Source organism: Amphiprion ocellaris, chromosome 12 (genome assembly GCF_022539595.1).
Source record: "Amphiprion ocellaris isolate individual 3 ecotype Okinawa chromosome 12, ASM2253959v1, whole genome shotgun sequence".
Taxonomy (NCBI): domain Eukaryota; kingdom Metazoa; phylum Chordata; class Actinopteri; family Pomacentridae; genus Amphiprion; species Amphiprion ocellaris.
Genome location: NC_072777.1, coordinates 31,616,384 through 31,638,724, shown reverse-complemented (window position 1 = coordinate 31,638,724; position 22,341 = coordinate 31,616,384). Strand labels below are relative to the sequence as shown.

The 22,341-nt window shown below is 36.7% G+C and overlaps 1 protein-coding gene across 5 annotated transcripts; it reads left to right on the top strand.

Moving 5' to 3' along the window:
- Nucleotides 1–15,797, top strand: LOC129350115 (uncharacterized). Of its 5 annotated transcripts, XR_008603360.1 has the most exons (8): nt 28–260; nt 657–793; nt 1,576–2,319; nt 3,063–3,155; nt 3,390–3,522; nt 4,299–4,457; nt 5,396–5,736; nt 10,615–15,789. XR_008603360.1 is itself a non-coding variant. In XM_055015645.1 (5 exons), the coding sequence occupies exons 3-5, from the start codon at nt 2,107–2,109 to the stop codon at nt 3,702–3,704; spliced, it is 621 nt and encodes a 206-aa protein (XP_054871620.1). In that variant the 5' UTR covers nt 11–260; nt 657–793; nt 1,576–2,106; the 3' UTR covers nt 3,705–4,290. The 5 variants fall into 5 exon arrangements, 1 of the variants encoding a protein (XP_054871620.1); XR_008603361.1 differs by lacking the exon at nt 5,396–5,736 and having other exon boundaries at nt 1–260; nt 10,615–15,797; XR_008603358.1 differs by lacking the exon at nt 10,615–15,789 and having other exon boundaries at nt 5–260; nt 5,396–6,076.
- Nucleotides 15,798–22,341: the final 6,544 nt, after the last annotated feature.

The window sequence follows — 22,341 nt, the reverse complement described above, 5'->3', positions numbered from 1 at the left end:
ATTTACGCAGCTCATCAACGTCAGGCGTTCTTATGTGCAGCCATCGTTGTTGTCATAGATATGAATGAGTAGATAGGACACGCCCCTTTGAGCTGCGTGCTACAGCGAGGCTAAGCTAGTGGGGGAAAAGTTTCAGTGCATTCCGTTGATGTAGACGGCGTGAAAACGGAAACAACAAGTATGCCGGCTGACTGTGCTGCATACAGTTACACACTGCGTCGTACGATTGAGACAAGGAAACTTGGAATGACTTTTCATAGGTAAGAATAGTTTTTGACTCTTTTTTCATTATGAAATCTTGTTGAGAGCTTCCAGTCTTATGAGAGCTAACTAGTTAGCCACTAGCAAAACGCTAAGGCGAGCTAGCAGCTTGACTACCAAATACCAGACGATTAATAGTAGCTGTAGTATAGTTGTACAAGCAGTAGTAGTAATACTAAAAGTACAAGCAGCAGTAGTAGTATAAACAGCTGTTAGTCGTAGAAGTAGTACACTCAAAAAATGGAAAATGGCTGGCTGTTACACTTATTAAGTGTAAAATACATTTTATACAATACAATTTCATGTTTACAAAATGAACGTGAATAAATCCTGCAGGATTTACTTGAAACGAAACTGCTTAGTTTTTACTTTATTTAACCATGTCGAAATAACAGGAGACTATCAAGTACTCCGGCGCTTCCGTGAAAATTATGGCCGATATCGCGAGAACACGTGACGGGATCATCACGCGAGAAGGGAGTACCTGCAGGAAGTAACGCGGAATTTGTCCGATCAGCGTGCTCATGGACAGGTAAGAATCCTTTATCTGCCTTTAAAATGGATCAAAATACAAACGAATGCTATGCATAAACGTGCCATCATCTTAAGCGACACTGTCCCGCGATAGTTTTGTTGTTCGACCAAATGTAATGTTTAATTCGGTCAAAAACACCGTCCGCCATTGCCGCCGCATGGCTGTGACGTTACCGACGGTTACCGACGGTTGCGCTGTCGTGTCGGCGACGACACGCTCGTAAATAAACGGTTATTTAATTTATTTGTCTTCATGCTGTCCGCTCCGCTGCCAACATAGACACAATACACACCGGTCTTTCCTCGTCTCCCACCGTAGTCACAGTGAAGCCAAACGGCCCGCCACTGTTAAATGAATGTAGAGGAAAGCACTGTAAAGGAGGGATGAGGTATATATATATATATATATATATATATATATATATATATATATATATATATATATATATATATATATATATATATATATATATGAATGAATTTTTAAGGTTATTATATATATATATATATATATATATATATATATATATATATATATATATATAATAACCTTAAAAATTCATTCATTCAAGATTCATTATTTTCCTGTATTTGTTTTAAGGGTAATTAAAGTGTTACAGGCCTTGACATAAATGAGCGTACAAAAAAAATAATAGTTTTTTGGTAAAAGAAACAAATACAATTAAAGGCTCAATTATATACAACAAGCAGGTTAATTTGATAATGATAATATTTTACATTCACTGATATTAATTCATTTGTCTGTTCTATTTATCACAGTCATTGGTTACTGCCAAGGTGTTCTACTTTGCTGTCCTTCTGCAAGTGTTCTGTCCAGCTGCACCTGTCTGAAGTCCAACTGCATCAGTGACTACAGGTTAAAGGCATCTTCTGGGATGTTTCATTTTACCGCTTTTTGGGATTCCAGTTCCAAGATTCCAGCTAAACCAGATTTCCCTAGTTCCCTACTTTTTTGTGTCTTGCTGCAGCAAGTATAGTTTGCTCTGTATGTGGAGGTGTAAAGAATGCAGTGTATCTTTATCTAGTAGATACAAGCTACTAAAACATATTAGACTACAGCACCCGTCATAGGCACCGCTACCCATGCCTACACACCAACTGCCCATGTACTTTTAAGACATGGAATGCTTTGTACATTCATTTAAGTAGAGTCCATCCCAAAGAAAATACTCAGGAGCTGTTGGAACTGTCGACATTCAGTTGTCATTTGTGTACTTGTGATCTTTCGACAGAGAGGGATTATTTTACACACATTGGCCTCATCTGAAGAGTAATGAAAGTGTTACTTGCATGTTTGAGGGTTGCTGTTTTCAAACAAACATATATGGAACATTTCACTCTCACAAGAACAGAAAACACAACCCACATACATTGAAAGATTTCAAGCCAGGAGTAGTTACAACCACTCAAGTTTCACAGGACTCACCTGATGATCCTGAGGAAGATGCACAAAATCAAGATGACAGTGTTGTTGAAGCAGACGGTGGATGTTCAAGTCATGATGTGAGTGGACATAAGAGCTTGCCTGAAGTAATTAAGCAAAATTTTGCTGCTGCATTGCTCAAGTTGGAGCATTTTGTACATGTGCCAGGCAAAAAAATGAATTCTTAGAAGAACTGCACTTCTTGTTAAGTCCTGCTACATTGCCCCTCTCGACTGACATTGTTTTTATTACTCAGATTGTTATTGTAAGTATTCAATAACAATATTCAAAGAATCCACAAAGAGATGGACAAAGAGGAGTAAACTGCAGTGACAGAGAGCTGAAAATGGCAGGGAGCTTGATGAGCTGTGCTGCCAGGATTTACTGATATTTTTGCTACTCAGATTACTACTTGTCACCATAATAGTTATTATAACAATCTGAGCCTGTTAGTAGCACAACACTTTTATTGGCATACATTTAACACAAACAGAAATTGCCCGCACATGCCCGTTCAAACTTACTTTTGCTTTCAGGCAAAACTGAAACTTAGTGAATACAGCGCCGATCATTCTGTTTTTGGTTCCTATCATTCAGTTGCACTGCCGGCCAAACCTCAGTACAGCCCAGGTTCAAAAACACAAAAAAGCTACCTGAAGGTATCCCTTAAAACAGCAAAACATCTGCCAAAAATGGCTTTCAGTATTCTTTTCAGTATAATAAATATTATAATTAATTCATTAGACACGTAAACCCATTCTCCTTGTTTGTTTACACTGTGTTTCAGATGTATGTGTGTATGTTTTTATTCTCTGATCTGCAGGACAATGGGATCGATACCAGACGAGAATGCATTCTTAAGGGACTGTGTGTCTACCTTAACGAAGATCCAGACAAGCTGGTGAAAGAATACAAGGTATGTTAATTTACTTTACCTTTTTTAGGAAATGATCAATAGGGATTCCTTGTGGGTTTTTTGGGTGGCTTTTAAAGAGCTTTGAAATGTAATGCTGGTCATAATTTGTTTTGATTGTTTGATATGTGCTAATTTCAGCTGTTTTAGAATAATGTTGTTTTTTTTTTTAATTATGAGGATAGATGTATGAATATCAGCTAGAAATTTTTTTTTTTTAAATTTGTTTTGTCGCAGGCGGATGATGAAAACACCGCGGCAGCCATGGCAGAGACAGTCTATGGCATCTACATCATTCGACACAGCGGTGCAGAACCCAGTGATGCCCCAGAGGATGTGGGAATCATTCTGGAGGGGGTGACGGTACTCAGTGAGTTGAGGAATGTACCATTTGCACTGTCCATCTTGCTTGCCTATGTGTATAATCTGGACCTGAGTTACCCCCCAGAGCTAAAATATACATTCGAAGCTCTGCAGAAAATAATCCTAAAACTTGATGGGAACAGACTGTCTGCAAAAGTTCAGGCCCTTAAGACAGTTCTTTCCCATTGAGAATTTTTGCTCAACTGGGGGAAAACCCTTTTGTTTTCCTTTAAGATGTTCAAGTAACAAGTTGAATGAACCCTAATAAATGAAGTTAAACTAACCTCGGTGCCTTAAGTTGGAACAAAAGAATTGGTTATTGTTTAAAGTAAGCCATTTAATCATGTGGAAATTCTTTCCATGTTTTTTTTAAGTTCATCCAAAGAATCCATTTTTTGATCAGCATTTGTAATAGTGTTACAAGTTGTAGTAGCAGTGCCAGTATCAGCAGCAGTAGAGTGTACTACCAATACTACTAGTAGTAGTCACATTGCTATTACTACCAATAGTAGTTATAAAGCCTAACTCATGTATATCCAGATTACCATCTATGTTCTTCCTCCAAACCCATTTTATGATTGGGATTACAGGCAGTTCTTTAGGACTGCTCTCAAATAATTGAAATGTTACTAAACAAGGTTATACTTATCAAATTAAATAGCTCTGGTCTCCAGTCTATTGGCGAATTCGGTTCTTTGTACTTAATTTATTAGCATGATTTCTTTTTAATATGTTGTATACAGACTTACTTACTTCTCTGTCTACTTTTCTTACTCCATGTAGGTTTCCCAGAGACTATGGGTTGAGGAGGAATTGGAAGTTTGTCAGCTTAGACCTGGTGTTATTCCATCAGTGTTAAACTTCCCGGTTCATCTTGGAAGAGTACGTGCCAGAAAGACCATGACCAAGCAGCCTTGAGATCTTAGGCAGCGTCTCCCTGAGGTGGGTGTCAACAGTGTTCACAGTCAGGTTTGTGGTAATCCTGTCAAAAAACAAAACAGAAAAAAATCTAGATTGTAAATCAACATATAACCAAAGCACTCTGTGTATAACGCCATAGTATAGGATGTAGTTCAGAAAATGTCAAAGTATAGTATACTTTACTCAAGAATAACATATTATGGCCTGTAGTTCATAGTACAGCATGTTGGCAAGAAAAAAAAACAAAACATAGATTATTATGTGGTTCAAAAAGCACAAAATGATGGGATGTTACCTAAAATTGTCATGTATGATATGTGGTTCAAAAAATGTCATAGTGCAGTATATTGACAAAATAGTATGTAATTCAAGAAAACATCAGAGTATAATATGTCGTCTAAAAAATGCCATAGAATAATAATTTCATTGCACAAGTAAAAGTATTGTAACTTTTAAAACTGTTCGAATTCTTATATGTTGCTAAAAAAAGCAAAAAAACTAAAACAAAAAAAGGTCACAGTAATATGTCAATTAAAAAAGCCTATAGTGTAGCGTGTTGCCCAACAAACATCATAGTATAGCATGTTGCTCTAAAAACGTCACAGTATAGCCTTTAGTCCACAGCTGTCAGTAGGTGAGGAGCAACACAAAAACAGTCCAAACGCTGGTTTCCAGAGGGTTAGATGAGAATTTATTTGAAAGAGTAAGTTTACAACAACACAACATGTGAGGGGGTTAAAAACAAATGGGTGTTAGTAAAATAAAAATAAACAAACAGAACTAAAAGTGAACTTCATGTTGACATTGATGGGCATTCCAACCAGGAACAAAGTAAAAGATAATCAATATGAAAAAAAACTCTTCCTGTTCACCTCTTAAAACCCAAAAACACACCGCAGTAGCACCCTAAACTAAAACTACCAATGGGTTTCCTGTTTTCCTTTCTGAACAATTCAAAGGTCCCTCTCTATCTCCCCACACATCCACCAACCACTGGAACACATCTCCAAAGTTCTGCTGGGCCAGCTCAGCTTCCCCTCAGAAGAAGTGCCGCCACCTGCCAGATGAAGGAGCCTTTTGAGAGGCAGCTGGCATCGTGATTGGACTGTACTTTGGTCTGTTCCAATCCAGCTTCAGCTCCAGAGACGGCAGGCGGGACGAGTCAACGGAGGCCTGGTGGACGAAGACATGAAGCTGAGTACAAACCAGAAAACAACAGAGGAGGAGTGCAGCAGACCAGGGCCAGAACAACCAGAGTAGCATCATATGTCTCTTAGAAAACATCATAGTAGAGCCTTTGGTATGAAAAAACGCCATCATATACATCGTATATTGTACAAATAACAAGTCAAAGCAAAGAGACATACATTGTAGAATTGTAGTAATTGTGGGCTGACTGGCCTTGGCAATGGTCGTCGGAATGTGAATAACACTGACCACACCTCACAGAGGTTATAAGCTGAGGCAACATCAACCACCACCAGAACTGAAGAAGCCTCTTGGATGAGAGGTGAAACGTCTTCAAGGAACCTTCTTAAAGTCCAGTTGGATTGATTTAAACAACTTTGGATGACTGATTTACTGATTTTCAGTATTTTATTTTTTACTGATTTACGGTAATAAATACATTTAAAAATGGTGCTACTTTGGCTCTGAACCTTTATCTACCTGTGGTCGCTCTTCTCTTCTGGAGTGATTTGATTGGTTATACGTCACGAATAAAACTCCTTTAACTTAACATCTGTAAACAAAACAAAAACGTATCATTTACTGCAAATGAATATCTACTCCAAATGTCTCAGTAATAGTCATTATCAGCCTTACAAACCCACAAAACACCCCTCTATACTCGACGACACTTAGTACAGTCCGGTTCCCCCTTCTATAAATCTGCTTGGAATCTTCCACTTCCTGTTTGTCAAAGTGGCCTTCTACCTGGACAGGTTTTGTTGGAGTTCATGCAGCAAACATTTTGGGTAACTGCACTTTAATATGGATGGATGACACTGAATTAGAGTCTGTTTTAATGAGACTGATTTAAGATGTGTAGCTCTGTCATTAAATAGGAAATTATTTCTCAGAATTCACAGAGAAAAGTCTGAAATGTTTGCTAGGTTAGCATCCCACATGTTCTTTGGCTCAGCTAAAGCTAACTCTCTCCAACTTCTGGATCTCTTGAGTTGCTTGTTGTTAAATTATCTTGCTAGAGGTGCTGAAGCTCAGAAAGTCTGAGATGTTTGTTCAAAATTAGCTCATTCTCAAGTCTTACCTAAACTGTCCTCTTTTGTTTGAACTTTCCCTAAACTTAGGAGTTAATGACAGAGCAGCACATCCAAACTCAGTCTCATTTATGTAGAGATTAAAGTTCAGTGTCATTCATTGATGTTAAAGTGCAGTTTTTCAAATGTTTGTTGCACATGCTCCCGACCAAACCAGTCCAGGTGGAAGACGATGTGAAGAGAAAGCTCCAGAGGATGAATATCACACCTTTACTTTGGAAATAAATGTCCTTTAATTAGACATTGTCATGCAAAAGTTGGATTTCCCTTTAATGATGTTCAAATCTTTGTTGTTTTGTTGATGTTGGTTTCTAAATGTTTTCTGACACTTGGCCCCAAAGATTAAAACCTTCTACGGCTCACAAGCTGCAACAATTCACACATTATCAACTATCTTTCTGACTAAACTAAGATAAAAAGTGAAGAACTGCCTGATTCCTGCACCATGAATGTAAATCTTTTTGGTTTTTATGACAGTAAACTGAATATACTTGGGTTTGACATTTTATAAACCAAAACAAGAAATGAATTAGTGGAGAAAACAATCAACAGATTAATGGACAAAGAAAATGTGTTTTCCAACATATATGGCTGAATTACTCCAACGTTACAAGATACATACAAATTTAATTCAATTTTATTTATATAACGCCAAATACAGGTCAAATTGTCTCAAGACACTTTATATTTTTTGTCATATTTAAAATATGACAAAGTAAGAAATTTAAACCTCTTGACTAATCCAATTTATTACTTGGTTTTTAAGAGACTAATCGACAAGTAAAATAACTTTCTCTACTAAAACTAATAAACATGAGGTCAAATAGAAAGAACAGTTTTAAATACTGCAGTCCCACGATGAATAGAATAAAGTTTGTCAACAAAAAGTAAATCTGCTGGTGGATTCCATTAAAGTCCTAATAAATGATAATAAAGTGTGACACTAAAGGTTTGTGGTGCTAAAAATGTCCAAGTAAAGATATCAAGTTGAACATCTGGATGGAGGTTCATAAAAGCTGACCTTCTTTCATTTCTCTGGAGCGACTCCATGGATTTTATGGATGGTGGTTAAAGACCTGCTCTTCTAGTGGTCTTCCTTCTAGTCGCTGTAAAAAGTCAGTCCATCCTGGCCGACTTCAGCACCTCTTCATGACAACTTGTTCTGCCTCTGACCTGGTGGAGACTCCAGAAACTCGGGAAAACCTGTGGCGACTCGAAGAACTCGTGGAGACTCGAAGAACTCGTCGGGCGGGGGAAGGTGTGGTGGGTGGTGGGGGGAGGTGGGGGAGTAGAGGGGGAAGGCCGCCACCCAGCTCCCCGCCTACTCTCCGCCCTGACTCCACCCAGACTCCGCCTTGTCTCCACCCATGTGGTGACTTCAGAAACTACGATGCCAAAGGGACGACGAATTCATTTCTTTGTATCTGATCTGTAGCTCAGTGAGTTAAGGATTTGCCTATGGAGCTGCAGGTCGCCGGTTCAAGACCAGACACTTCTTAAACTTTTTGAAAATCCTGACAAAGACAAAGAAAGAAAAAGGCCGGTGGTGGGACTCGAACCTGCGACCTACCGCTTGGTAGTCTGTCTTCTTATCCCCTGAGCTATTCGCTCAGATACTAATTCTTCTTTTTTTTGCGCATTTATCATCTATTTTTTGTCGTTTTCGAGTTTTTTTTTAACTCGGCTCTCGACTCGACCGTTTTTCTCAGGAGGTTGGACTTCAGCCTCTGTGCTGGAGGGTGGAACCCTCAGTTCCAAGACTTTCCAAAGCCTCCACACCTCCTGAGTCCTCAGGACCTGAGCTTTCACACAGTCTGAGGGATGAAATTTTCTAAGTCCCACAGTAGTTCTCTGTTAGTTTGAACTATCAGACAGTCCAAGGACTGAAATCCTCTAAGTTCCTGAGTAGTTCTCTGTTAGTTTGAACCTTCAGACACTCTGAGGACTGAAATCTTAAAAGTTCTTGAGTAGTTCTCTGTTAGTTTGAACCTTCAGACAGTCTGAGGACTGAAGTTTTAAAGGTTTCTCAGTACTTCTCTGTTAGTTTGAACCTTTAGACAGTCTGAGGACTGAAATCTTAAAAGTTTCTCAGTACTTCTCTGTTAGTTTGAACCTTCAGACACTCTGAGGACTGAAGTTTTAAAAGTTTCTCACTACTTCTCTGTTAGTTTGAACTTTGTGGTTAACAGAAGCCTTAAAACTTGTGACCATGAGTATTGATTTCACATTTAGATCATCCATCTGAGTTCTTCTCAGACCTTCACCTGTGGGTTTTTTAGAAATCCTCAACAAACTTTGATTTTCTTCACTGAACAGTAAAGTTTGATGAGATCAGAAGGTAACATTAGTTTGATCAATGCCTTCAACTACTAGTAGACTTTATCTGGAAAGCAGTTTTCTGAAATGAGTTCTTAGTAAATCTGTCCACAATCAAACCAAGAACATAGAAAGAGGAAATGTTTGAAGAAACAACTTGATGTTTTCTTTCAGACTATAAAAGGCTTTAAGAGCTTTATCTGTTTTTGCTCTTTTTGATCGTTTTATTGTCTCTTCTGTTTAATTTGATCTTCTAAAGTCTAACTGGTGTCTTCAAACTAAAGACAAAAATTTGATGTTTTGTCTTTAGTTTGATTCTTCTTAAACGTTTAGTTTTGCTCTTTTCTCACCTTTTATTCTTTTCTAATGTCTGATTTGATTTCCAAATGTTTCGTCTTTTTAATGTTTAATTGTTTTTTCAAATGTTTTATCGGCTTGAGTTTTTTTTCCTTTCCCAATATTTAATGTTTCGATTAAATCTTTAAGGTTTTTCTTTTTAAATGTTTTACCATCTTTTAATGTTTAATTTTCTTTTTAAATGCTTCATTGTATTTTCTGTTTAATTCCTATTTGAAGTTTTATTGTCTTTAAGATGTAATTTTGTAATTAAACATTTAAGTTTTTAATTAAATGTTTTGTCTTTTTAAAGGTTTAATAATCTAATTAAATGTTTTGCATTTTTTAAAATGTTTAATATTCTTCTTTTTGTTTAATTTCATAATGACATGTATTGTATCTTGCTGAATTATCTCATTCAATATTTTGTCTGTTTAATAGAGTTAAACATTAAATACAATTAAATTATATTAAACAGACAAAATATTGAATGAGATAATTCAACAAGATACAATACATGTCATTATGAAATTAAACAAAATTGTTAAAATACAAATATTAAAAATTACAGATAAAATATTTTCCATAATTAAACATTTAAAAAATACAATTAAACAAGAACAATATTAAACATTTTAAAAAATGCAAAAACATTTAGATTATTAAACCTTTAAAAAGACAAAATATTTCATTAAAAAATTGAATGTTTAGTTACAAAATTACATCTTAAATTCCTTAACTCTTTTTAATAATAAAACTTTTCTAAAGTTTTATTGTATTAATTTTTTTCCCTTTGATTTAATTGCTTTTTGTTATGTAGTTTATTTCTTTAATCTTATTTTTCTGTCAAGATTTTAACCCCAACCTTAAAAATGAAATAAACCCTTAAATCACAATGAAAATACTTCTGTTGTCACAATCATGAATTAGTCAATTATTCAGTTTATCAATTCAACTTTATTAGTTTAGCACCTTTTACACAGATGACAAAACTAAACAAGCAAAGAGAATAAACTATGATTAAAACTCAAAAACATTAAAAAAAAATTTTTTAACATGGTAATAAAATATGTTGTGTTCAGGGGATGGAGGGAGTTTATTGAAGTCTTCTTGGGCTCACATGGGAAATCATTTAAAATATAAACTTGATATTCAGTCTAAGGAAACTGGAAACTGCGGAGCGACAGAAGAACCAACAATATCTCCTGTTTTCTCCTTTAATGAGTCGACTCTTCTTGTGCTTTCAGACCAAAGAACTACAGACTCTTCACAACCTGCTCAAACTCTTGGTACAGGACCTCACCACACGGGTCAAGAAGGTTTCTGTCTCATTTCTACTCTGAAGCTCACCTTCTCCTGCTCAAACTGCTGACAAATGTTTCTGCTGCTCTAAAGTCTGGTCTCCAGAACTTCCTAAAAACTCTCAAAGTCTCTTCTGCTGCAGGTTGCTTTGTAGAACTGTTGCAGAAAACCTCACTAAACCACATGGAGGGGCCTCAAGATAGTCGTCCAGATGAAACCGTACAAAAACCAAACTAGTACAACCCAAACACTAAAGTCTCCTGCAGCCTACCAGAGAACCTCTGAGAACAGAGAATCAGGACAGGAACTCTTACCTTCTGGACAACCAACCTTGGTTCACCAACAAGAATACAGAATGTGTCTGACCAAAAACCTCTGAAGACTCACTACAGCCAAGATAAAGACACAACTCAGCTGTACCAAATCCACTAATCACTGCACACATTAGTACCATGTGCTAACTGTGGCTAAAGAACCACATTTACCGAGACAACTATCCAGTACAAAGCCCTAAAACACACCAAGAAACACATTAAAGATGATTTTACTGCTGGAAGCTGCAAGCCAACGCCTAAAAAACAAGCTAAAGCAACAGAGCCAAACCCGGTTCAGTGGTGGAGAAGCAGAGGAAATGTTTGTCTGCAGCTAAATAAAGCAGGAAGACACTGAGCTGCTCAGGTGTTCCTGATAACACCAAGCAGCCACCTGGACAGCCAATAGGAACACAGCTTCCTGGAAGTCCAGAAGGCTGGCTTAGTGAAGGAAATTTAGTTTAAAGTTGAAGCAGAAAGTTAACAAAGAAAGTTGAAAACCACCTTCTGATCCCTGAAATCTCTGAGTTTTCACACAAAGAACACCTGAACATGTCAAACTGGTTCCATAGTAGAACCATCATTGTAAAAACGTCATAGTATGGTGTGTTGCTCAAAAAACATTAGGACCCGGCTGTCAGGGGACAAACATGTAAGAAACATGAGAACAGAGAGAATCCAACCAGTAGGTCACAGTTTATCATCCCCCAGTCATCTCCTGAAGTCCATATGGTGAGAGACATCAGTATCTGGTTGTTAATTTACCAGAGGATGCTTATAATCATGCTGATGTGGTCTGTACTCTACAGTATTTTAGTGACTCAATAAATGCCTAAGTTGTTTTTTTTAATGCTTTTCAGTTTTTAATAAACATTTAACAGCCTATATGTAATCAATAAATGGCCTTTGCCTAACTTAAGAAAAATTCACTTAGAACTCTGATATGTTAACAGTACTAAATAAATCAATAAATACATGCATACACACAAAAATAAGTTAATACATTAACTGTGTTAAGATTTAGATTTTTAAAAAGTTGTTTATGTTTTTGCAGAATCCAGTATTGCTCACTGGTTGGTCATTACATTTTGTTAGTTTGATTTCACTGTTTAAAATGATGCCACCTCTTTTCAGACAGAACCTGTGATAATAAAACATTACAAAATGTTTAGTTCTGTGTTAATAAAGCACTTAAAGCTTTAAGTATGGCTAAATGCTTTTTTCAAAATTAAATATATCACTCCTTAGGTGGTAGTGGCCCCAAGTTCAGTAAAGTTGGAAAGATATTCACAGATTCACACTTCCAGCATCAATAACTCATTAGATATAGGTTGTCAAAACATAAACGGTGCCTCTTTCCCATTGTTGCAAGGCAGACAATGTGCTACAAGCCCAGTTTTATCAAAAGTAGCTGTCTTTCAAGCTACAGGAATAACATTGGTGTCTATGGAGTGAACAGGGTCCGTCTGCAATTTGCAAAACCTCTGCAACAGTAAAGAGAGACAAATATTCAATAACTTCACTCTTATACATTGTAGTGTCACTAAAATCACCGCAGCCTTCAACTGGTTCCTGTTGACAAAGTGTTTTAACAGAAATGTAAATGCTTTAATTTGATTCTTTTAATGAACCATGTAACTTGAATGGATGTGATGCTGGTGTGACCACAGTGCACACGTCTGATGTTGCTCACAGTGGTCCAAGGGACGCTCAGGGAGTTTGTGTGTTTGTTCAGACTCAGGAAAAATTACAGGGAACATTGCATCCACAGCTGTCTGAAAATGTTTCTTAGATGGCAAATGGTGCAGTTGTGGACAATAAAGTGCGTGACTCGAACTCTAACTGACATCTAGTAGCCAACAGCCCATTTTCATATTTCTCTTGTCACCTGTAACATCGTGTCGTTTGAATAAAGTTGCATTTTAAAGCGACTTTTTATAGTCACTGTTCAAAGGAGAGTCTGTTCTGGTCACAGTATCTGATCAACGTCCTTTAAAGCCACAACTGACCAGTGTGTAGATTAACTCAGTGGCTGAGAATCTGTCACCAAGTTAAATGAAGCCAACAAAACTTGGTGGCTTCATTTAACCTGCTTCTAAACCTAATGAAAGTAATGAGTCAGATAACAAGACTATGTGCATGCTGCAGTTAGATATTTGCACAGTTTATGATCACAATATGGCCAAGTGCAACATCCAGATCACAAGAGCTGTAAATGAACCTAAACGATCATTGCAATAATATCAATAATTTTTGCAGTATTACTTTTTTTATCAATAATTTGTGCAATATCAGGTTCAGTATCATGGGCAATGCTTCATTTTCATGTGCAATATTTTGCTTTCATGCACAAATGTCAATATAATGTGCAATATTTCATATTCAGGTGCATATCACTTTACTCCCTCAGTATCATTGCCAGTATTACTTCTTACTTTTTCATTTTAGTCTTATTTTAGTTGACTTATTTTATGTCAGTAATGTATCATGCTTTATCTTGTTGCTTTTCTACTGGATTCTGCGGTCTCGTGCTATGTAATTGTGTATTTTTTAGCAATATCTGGCACAGAGAATTTCCATTTATAAGGTTCCATCTTTCTAAATAAAGCATGCAAGTCATCCTCTACAGGTGTAAAGAAGCACCTATGCTTGGTAGAGACATCATCATTTTTATATTTTTCGAAAAAAGTCACATTCCCACTGAAATCAAGACCCAAATCACTCACATGAAGACTCACATCTTCAGTCAAAAGAGTCACAATGCAATTTTATTCACATCTCCTTCGGCCCTGGATGATGTATGTTCACAGAAGGTCTCCTCAGGTCTTCAGTCCCACCCAGAGGTGCTCTAATGCTGCCTATTTTTCATCCTCAGTCCTGCAGAGCTGGAAGCTCTGCTGCTTTTCCGTTCTACCTGCCGGTTAAATGCTGGTAATTACATTCACTTAGCATCCCGGTTGTAAATCAGCTCCTGATTAGATGGCGAGAATGAAAATCAACAGGGCTCTCTCCAGCTTCATCCAAATTGCCTAAAATCAATGCCCTCTCTTTCTTTTCTTCCTTGTCTAACCGCTTTTCCATGAACACAATGAGCGATGTGACGTGGTCAAGCTAAGAAACAATTCTATGAAGTCAGGAGCAGACAGAACTCAGGCCTCTCCTTCACAGGGGGAACAACAAGGAGGGAAACAAGAGTCAAACGAATTCTATTTCCTGGATGTTTTAGTTTAGATAATTTGACTTTATCTTGGCTGAGACAGGAAACTTGTGGGGCAATTAACTCAGAGGGGAACCTTCTAATCCACAGCTTTCCATATCTGCACAACCTGCTAAAACTTTCAATTTGCTGCCTAACAGGGTTCTTCTCACCTGATGGATTATCAGCCTGTCAGCGACACATTATAGAATAAATTAACCCATTGGTTTACTGTTATAAAGCTCATTACAGCCTCTATTGTACTGTTGGTAACACTGATACAGATGTTTGCTCGATCAGCTCTCCTCTCAGGATGTTTTCAGTGTGTATAGTTTTGTCGACTTAGAGCTCTCCTAGGCGATATAACACTTTTTATTTCCTAAAATGTTCTTTATTTGCAATAATAATAACTGTTGTAGCTCATTAAAGAGCAGTTTTGTGCAGGTCAGCAGAGTCCTAGATTCACTGCTTCTGGTGCCTTTTAAAATTCAAACAACGTGTTCTTCTTCTAAAATATTCAGAGTCTCTGTAGTGTTTTTGTGTTTTCCTCATGTTTCATTAAAATTTGAGTGTTTGAGTTCAACGGCAAAGATATTTGAAGGCAAAACGTTTCAATTTGTGGATGCAAAAATGACCAGAAGTTGAGTTGTATAGTTGATATTATTACTCGGCCCATTGAATATAAACTATCACACCAATCTACACATTAGCAGGAGCCAAATAATCATTCAGTGATCATAGAATTTAGCAGTTTCCTTTTTTTCCCCAATAAAAACCAGGTTTATTGTCACTCAGATGTAAAGGTTGCTGTTGTATGTTATTTATTTCAAGGGACTTTTGTTACCTAATGCCACATTTATTTAGTATTTCAGAATTTATTTAATTGTCACATTTACTTTATTATTTCATAGGGATGTTTGTTTATTTAAGAATGAAATGACATTCAATAATGTTCAAACTCTAAGAAACACAGATTTATTCAATGCATTTCATTTTGGTTGCCATATCCATGACAGAGAAACACAGTAAACACTGCATTATACAACTCACTTATTTGCAACTTGTTATTGTTATTTTAATGTAATTATTTTATTTTTTCTTTCTTTCTTTTGTTTTTTGTATGTTTGTTGTCACTATAGTTTGACTATAGCTACAGTAGCTGTGTGGGAAATCGAAACATCTCATAAGAATAATAATGTAAATATATGTGACTAAACTAATGGAACACAATGTAATGCTTTATCTTGTCTGTGAGTATAATTTCTGCTTCAGATTTCCATCAGTAACAGTCATGAAGACAACAACTCCTGTTAAAGAAGCAAAAGTAACTAAAGTAATATTTAAACAAATGTAAGAAGAGCAAAATAGATTTCCAAGAACCTGTGAAAAGGTTCTCAGTAATTGAGATACTGCATTGAATTAAAAAAAAAAAAAAAAAAAAAAACAACTGGAACCTGTTTAGAAAATAAATCTATCAGTGTTTTTTGTAAATGTGTGTGCTGAAGTTTGTTTCATCTTTCACAGGTTGTTTTGTATTTTCTTACCTGGAGTGCTGTACATTCTGCAGGGCGATGCTCCTCTCATCACTTTCTAGTGTGACAAAAATATGTAAGCAGCTTTAATTGGGCTCAGGGGGCAGCGGACACAAAAACATCGAAGAGTTTTCATCTCGCTGTTAGTGGATTTATTCTCTGCATGAACCACACACTGAAACTAGACTAAGTTTACCGGGAGAAATGTGAACTTTTTCTTTACCCTACTGATGTTTTCTTTCACCTCCAGACCATCAGTCAGCTTCTAATATTTACTGCAGGTGATACATCAGCCCGGTTGGACTTTAAACTTTGATTCTGTTAACAGCTGTGCAGAACTGCAGCTTCAGGCCATTTATCCTGGTCACTGTGCAGCATCTGACTCCATCGACTCCAAAACACTGCTTCAAAATACAGCTTTGGTTGTTGTTTTGATTGAAATTGACAGAAATTAAATTTTTAGACCAGGATTCTGATGCTCCATAGTTGTTTTCCTACTCAGTTGGCTGGTGTTTCTGTATTAGTTAGGCCTTTTTTCTGCAGAAGGAGATGCAAAAATTAAATCCTGTAACTCACTTTCAACCAGAGCAGGAATCAAATCAGCCTGTGGTGGAAACGCTTGTGCAAATACTACTACTACTACTACTACTACTACTACTACTACTACTACTACTACTACTACTACTAATAATAATAATAATAATAATAATAATAATAATAATAATAATAATAATAAATATTTATGAAGTTATATGTAATATGTAATAATATGTATTGTGTGTGTGTGTGTGTGTGTGTGTGTGTGTGTGTGTGTGTGTGTGTGTGTGTGTGTGTGTGTGTGTGTGTGTCTCAAATTGCTTTTCAGCAAACTGAAAAAATAAAAATAAAATGAACAGTTATGGAAATAAGAAAGAAAAAAGGTAAAAAGGTAGCCAGGGCAAAAAGAAAAAAAAAATCATCAAAATTGAAGAAAAATGTACAAAAAGAGCTTTGAGACCTATAAGAATAAATAATAATAATAAGAACAACAATAATAATACTAACAACAATAACAATAATAATAATAATAATAATAATAATAATAATAAAAAACTATATTTATGTGTCATCTTTCTTAACAATTTTACAAATGCTTCAAGGAAAACATTAAAATAAAAAAAGACTTGACAGATAAAATAAGAATAATGTAAAGGGTTATAAAAGTTAACTGGTTAAGTTAAAAAGTGGAAATATTATCAGGAATAAATCCCAGTCGTAGCTAAAACATTACAATAAAGTATTTTGATGGTCAGTGTAGGACAGAAAGTGCTTATTACAGTGTTTGGTTGTGTCATCAGTAAAAATGCATCATTTTCTAATCTTAACTCAGTCAGAGCAGGACAGTTTACTCTGTTATTGCTGTGACTGGAGAATTAAATTTGGTGACATTGCATTATTCCCAGAATAAATCTGTCTAATTTACACCTAACTGAAGGTCTGATCAGCCAGAAGAAGTGAAACCACCTCTGTGGGACTGCAGCAGTTTTAATTTGGCACCTGAAGGAAATGAAATAAGTTAACAAATAAATATAAATACACTGCAAATAAAACATATAAATAAAAATAGAAACATGTCAATATATTATTCATTATGTTTAGAAATAAATTAATGAATCAAAAGGAAAAAATAATAATAAAATAAATGCACACTAAAAAAAATTTGGATTTTACAGAATTTTATGTATTTTTGAAATACACAAAAATGTCTATAAAATTACACAAACAGACCAGTGTAACTGTGAATTACTTCATTAATTTCCTTTTGTTTAAGAAAATTTGAAAAAAAATTACATACACATTATACAAATATATTATCATTTCTTAAATATTGATTCTTTTTTTAAAAATAGGTGACACTGTTAAGTTCAATACTATAGGTATATTTTAGAATTTTACATTGATTTGTCTGTTAAATGAAAGATATCTAATATAAAGTTTCCACAACTAAAATGTAAAATTAATGTGTTTTTATCAGTATATAATATCTGCATGCCTTAGAAATCTGTAAAAATCCAGTTTTCATTATTATAGATATCTTTTATCATTATATCTACCTAATATAATTAAATTACATACATATAAAACACACAAGAGCTCCGTGGAAAATGACTGCATTTTTATGAGATGGTTATTTTTCTGTTAGTTTAGTGTATTTGGCACCTCAACTGCTGGAAAATTTATTTTGGGGGTATTTTTCAGTAATTTTTTAAAGATTTTCTGCAGTATTAAAGACAATATTTCTCTCCACAATGAAGTGAAAGTACTTAATTATACTCCAGCATCATGTTTTACTTTTATCAGCAGTCAGTAACCTGTAACCACAGCTTAAAGTCTGTTCTGCTGTATATATAGTGTGAAAAACGAGCACCTCGCTTTGCTCCAGCTGAGTAAAATCTATCATGTTCACTTGCACACAACTTAAGCGTATGCACTCCACAACGCTCGGGTAAAATACTTGAGTGCTCTCTGCAGCCGAGACATCCAGCGTTGCATCAAAATGTCACACTTGGCAGAAGAGATAGCGCTCCTTATCAAGGGTCAAATTCTATTTTGCAGTAATTTCAGGAGTCTTTCAGCTGTGCCTTTCAGCCACAGCGGCGTGTGAGATGGTGTGCAATGGTGTGTGCTAATTTGTTGTAGGACCCGGTGAGTCAAATCCAAGCCTGCAGGTATCCGGCTTGAATTAAAAAGGACTTTTACATTGTGCAAATAAAGCCGCCTATCTGAGATCTTGGTTTTATGGAACGATTCCCCCACAGGAAAATGAGTATCAATGACGGAGCAGCTCTCTGGGGCCTTTCGGTGGTGATAGGCTTACATTTGGTGGCGGGAATCAGGAGGAAAAAAGGGGGAGGATGGAGGGTGAGGAGGGTTTGTGCAGTGCAGCTCCACAGTTAATAGCAGCCTCGATAAAGACGCCATGCAAGATGTGGAAGAAGCAGGGAACAACAATGGGCCATTGTTATGCGATAATTAACAAAATTGTAGCGTATCTGTATCTGCAGTGACAGCAAGAAGATTACCTAAGAGGGTTCTGCAATAGGAGATGTTTGTTAGTGGAGCAGATCGTGCTTCCATCTGGTAGCTAAAGCAGCTTTATCTAAAGAAGGCTGCAGGATGTGGAGTCTGTACGATCTGACACTGGGGCGAGAGGAGGACAGGTCAACAAGTTATCGCAAGAACCAAGACAAAAAGACAGAAACTGCACCTACAGCCAGTTAAGAATCAACAATTAACCTGTCATGCATTTCTTTAGGCTGTGGGAGGAGAACAAACCCACACAGGTACATAAAAAACATGCAAACTAAACACAAAGACATCAAATGAGCAGCAGGTTTGAACCTTCTTACTGTGAAGCTGGAACACATCATCAATGACAAAATTAATTAATTCTCATGTTAAAGGAACAAAAATGAAGTCATATTTTGATAAATGTAGCTGGCATGTTGAGTTTAAGAGGGGAAAAATAGGAATAAAGTAATCTACAAGGACCTGTGAACAGGTTGCCTGTAATTGGGATGTGGTTTTTTTATTACGTTGTGGAGTTTTTGGAGTTATTTTACCTTTATTTGGATAAAAACAGCAAAGAAAGTAAAGGAATGCTCGCACTTGATAACTTTCATGAATAATTTATAATATCAAATATATGTTTTAGTGTGTTTTGTGTTGATTTAGAATAGAATAGAATAGAATATACAATTTATTGATCCCTAATAGGAAATTAATTTGTAACAGCAGCATATTAACAGAGACAACAGAGGCAACAAAGAAGGAGAAGTGAGGTGAGGTGGGACTGAGCTGATGGAGGTCCCAGAGGGGATATAGGGGAGGAGCAAGCTGGAGAGGATGAAGGTAGAAGTTTGGGTTGGAGGAGGAGGGTGGAGGAGATGGTCGACCTGGTGTCTCCAGTTTCAGCTTGTACAGTAGGAGGAATGTAAGCAACAATGGTGACGATCACAGTGAACTCCTGTGACAGATAGTATGATCTCAGACTAACTGCTAATGCTAATGTCCTGCTACAGATCTGTTCTTTGATGGTAACGTGTGCAGGGTTCCACCGTCTGTCATTCCTCTTACCACATGCTGTATAGCCCTGGTCTGCTCATATAGTCCAGAAGCCTCTGACTCTGGTGTTATTCTCAGTAATACAGTCTTTCAGCCATGTTTCCATGTAAAACATGAGGCTGCTTTCCTGGTAGAGTCTGTGGCTCCTGACGAGTGTCTCAAGTTCCTCCATCTTATTACCCATAGAGTGAACATTTCCCATGATAACAGACGGAAGAGTCTCTCTCTAAACCATCTCTCCCTCCCTCCTGTTCCTTTTTACTCCAGCTCATCTCTCTCTACGTCTTTTCCGTAACCATTGTTTCTGATGACTGTAGTCATGCATCTTTTCATGCTCTCTACCAGCTTCTGACATTGTTCTGCTGTCACAGCAGCACATTCCTGTTCACTAATTCTAACTCATCTGCTTTGTTTTTGGGTTTGTGGTTCTCCATTTTACATTTGATGATTTTCCACAGGTTTTCAGTTGGATTTAGATCTGATGATTGAGCAGCCAAGGCATGGTTCTAATGTTCTGGTTCTCCATCCAGGCTTTAACTGACCTTGTCTTGTTGGAAAATCCAGTCATTGGAGGCAGGAAAGAGTTTTCCAGCTGATGGAAGAAGACTGTTTTCAAGAGTAGCCCCAAACATGACCTGGTTCATTTACCCTGTTCCACCCAGACTGAAACTACCCCAGATGGTCACTGATCCACCCCCATGTTTTACTGTAGGGGCAGACAGTCTGGTTTGTCTGCTTATGACATAAAATGGTCTCTTATATACCCTGGGAATACAATTAAGCTTAAGCATGTCAAATAGGACATAAAATATCATGTAATCAGCTGCATTTTTTATTGTATTCTTCAGGTAATGTACATGTAGTGGTACCAGGCATTAAAATGAACAACAAATTGAAGAAGACAAGGGTGGTCTGATATCTTTTCCATGACTTTACTAGTTGTTCACACACAATAAAGCAGCTAGCTGGTGTTGAGACGTATTTATTCCTGGATTACGTTGCCACATTAGGGGCAGAAAGTCAGTCAAATGTAATTCAGAATAGCTTCGAACATGTTAATATTCACTGCAAATCCAGATATCATCCCGTCCAGGTATGCAGCCGTATATTCTCCTGCAGGGCTTTACAGTCAGCTCATTTTATGGTCAAAGAAAGGCGAGTGGAGGGATGAGAGAGAGGATGAGAGCGATTCCTGCCAGCTCTTCAGAGTCCAGTGATGAAGACGAGGAAATCATTTTCAGGTGGATAAAGTCAGAGAAAGAGGATAGTTCATCTTCTGAGGAGGAGGAGATGGATCAAAAGTCCAAAAAAGCCAAGAGATTTAGGCTGTGGTAGGTTCAGACAGAAATGAAAAAGTCAGTTTATGGTGTAAATGTCTCTTTATCAAATAAAATATTTACACCTCAACAGGGCGATGCATCCTGGGAGATGAAACTCATAAAATACAAAATATATTTGGAAAAAAATGAGGTGAAAGCGTTTTACTTTAGTGCAAATGAGGTAAATAGTAACTTTAAATTATTGTGACAGCTTATTTATCACAGTTTTTTGGGCATTTTTAACTGTTGCAGAAAGTGTTTCTGAATTGATGCTCGACTGGGTGTGAAGTGGAGCATCGCTGCTCAAGTAGAGTTTAATAAATGAACCAACGTCGGCTCTCTGGATGCATTTTTAATCAGACTAGTTGGTAAATAAACAGCCTGCAGGTCGACAGCACATATATGGCCACTGGGAAATTTTATATACCCTGCATTTATGCACAAATCTCAGTAAACAGATTGGAGCTCGTTGCTAAATAAGTGTCTCATAAAACTGTGCAAAAGGGATTCAGAGGAAGAAATAGGAGCCGTATAGGTCAGATGTGTCATTTATTGTGTATATATTCACGCATGGGTGGATCTGATTTACTCTCAGTTTAATTAAAGCACTTCCTGTTGACCAAATTGGACTTGGGTGCATGAAAGTGCTTTAAAGACATTGTTAACATGCTGCTTTTTATATGCTGGAGGATACATCAGGAGTAATATACGCAATAAACCTGAGAAACTTCATTATTCCACTGCAAAACCGGCTTCCAGTTCCAACATGTGTGGCTGAATTTCTCTAATATTCCCGTTGTGGAGTAGTTTTTCCGTGTTTAAACAGAGTTGCAGGTGTATTTTACAGCTGTTTTAGAGCATGAAGGGATTAATTTCATGGAGAAAAGCCACTAAATATGCAACTTTGAAACACAGAGAGTGTTTTAATCAAACACCAGAGAGGGATTTTAAAAGAAAAACTGCACCAGAAGCGGAGATTTTAAAGATACAATTTGTTTCCCAGATAACAGTTCAGAATTAGTGATGCTATTTTAAGCACCGAGACACTAAATTATATGTTCAACCCAAGAAGTGATAATTATCTTTGCTGCAGTTTTTCTTGGTAAATGTTAGACTAATATATAACATCTCCAGTCTGTGACAGAGGATAAAATAAACTCCACCCGAGTTTGGGAGATTTGCAATAAAGTTTTAAACAGAATCAGAGAAA

Coding starts and splice junctions, on each gene's coding strand:
- LOC129350115 (XM_055015645.1), top strand. CDS start 2,107: ATGTTTGAGGGTTGCTGTTTTCAAACAAACATATATGGAACATTTCAC. Junction 2,320..3,062: donor GTGGATGTTCAAGTCATGAT/GTGAGTGGACAT, acceptor TCTGATCTGCAG/GACAATGGGATCGATACCAG. Junction 3,156..3,389: donor AGCTGGTGAAAGAATACAAG/GTATGTTAATTT, acceptor GTTTTGTCGCAG/GCGGATGATGAAAACACCGC.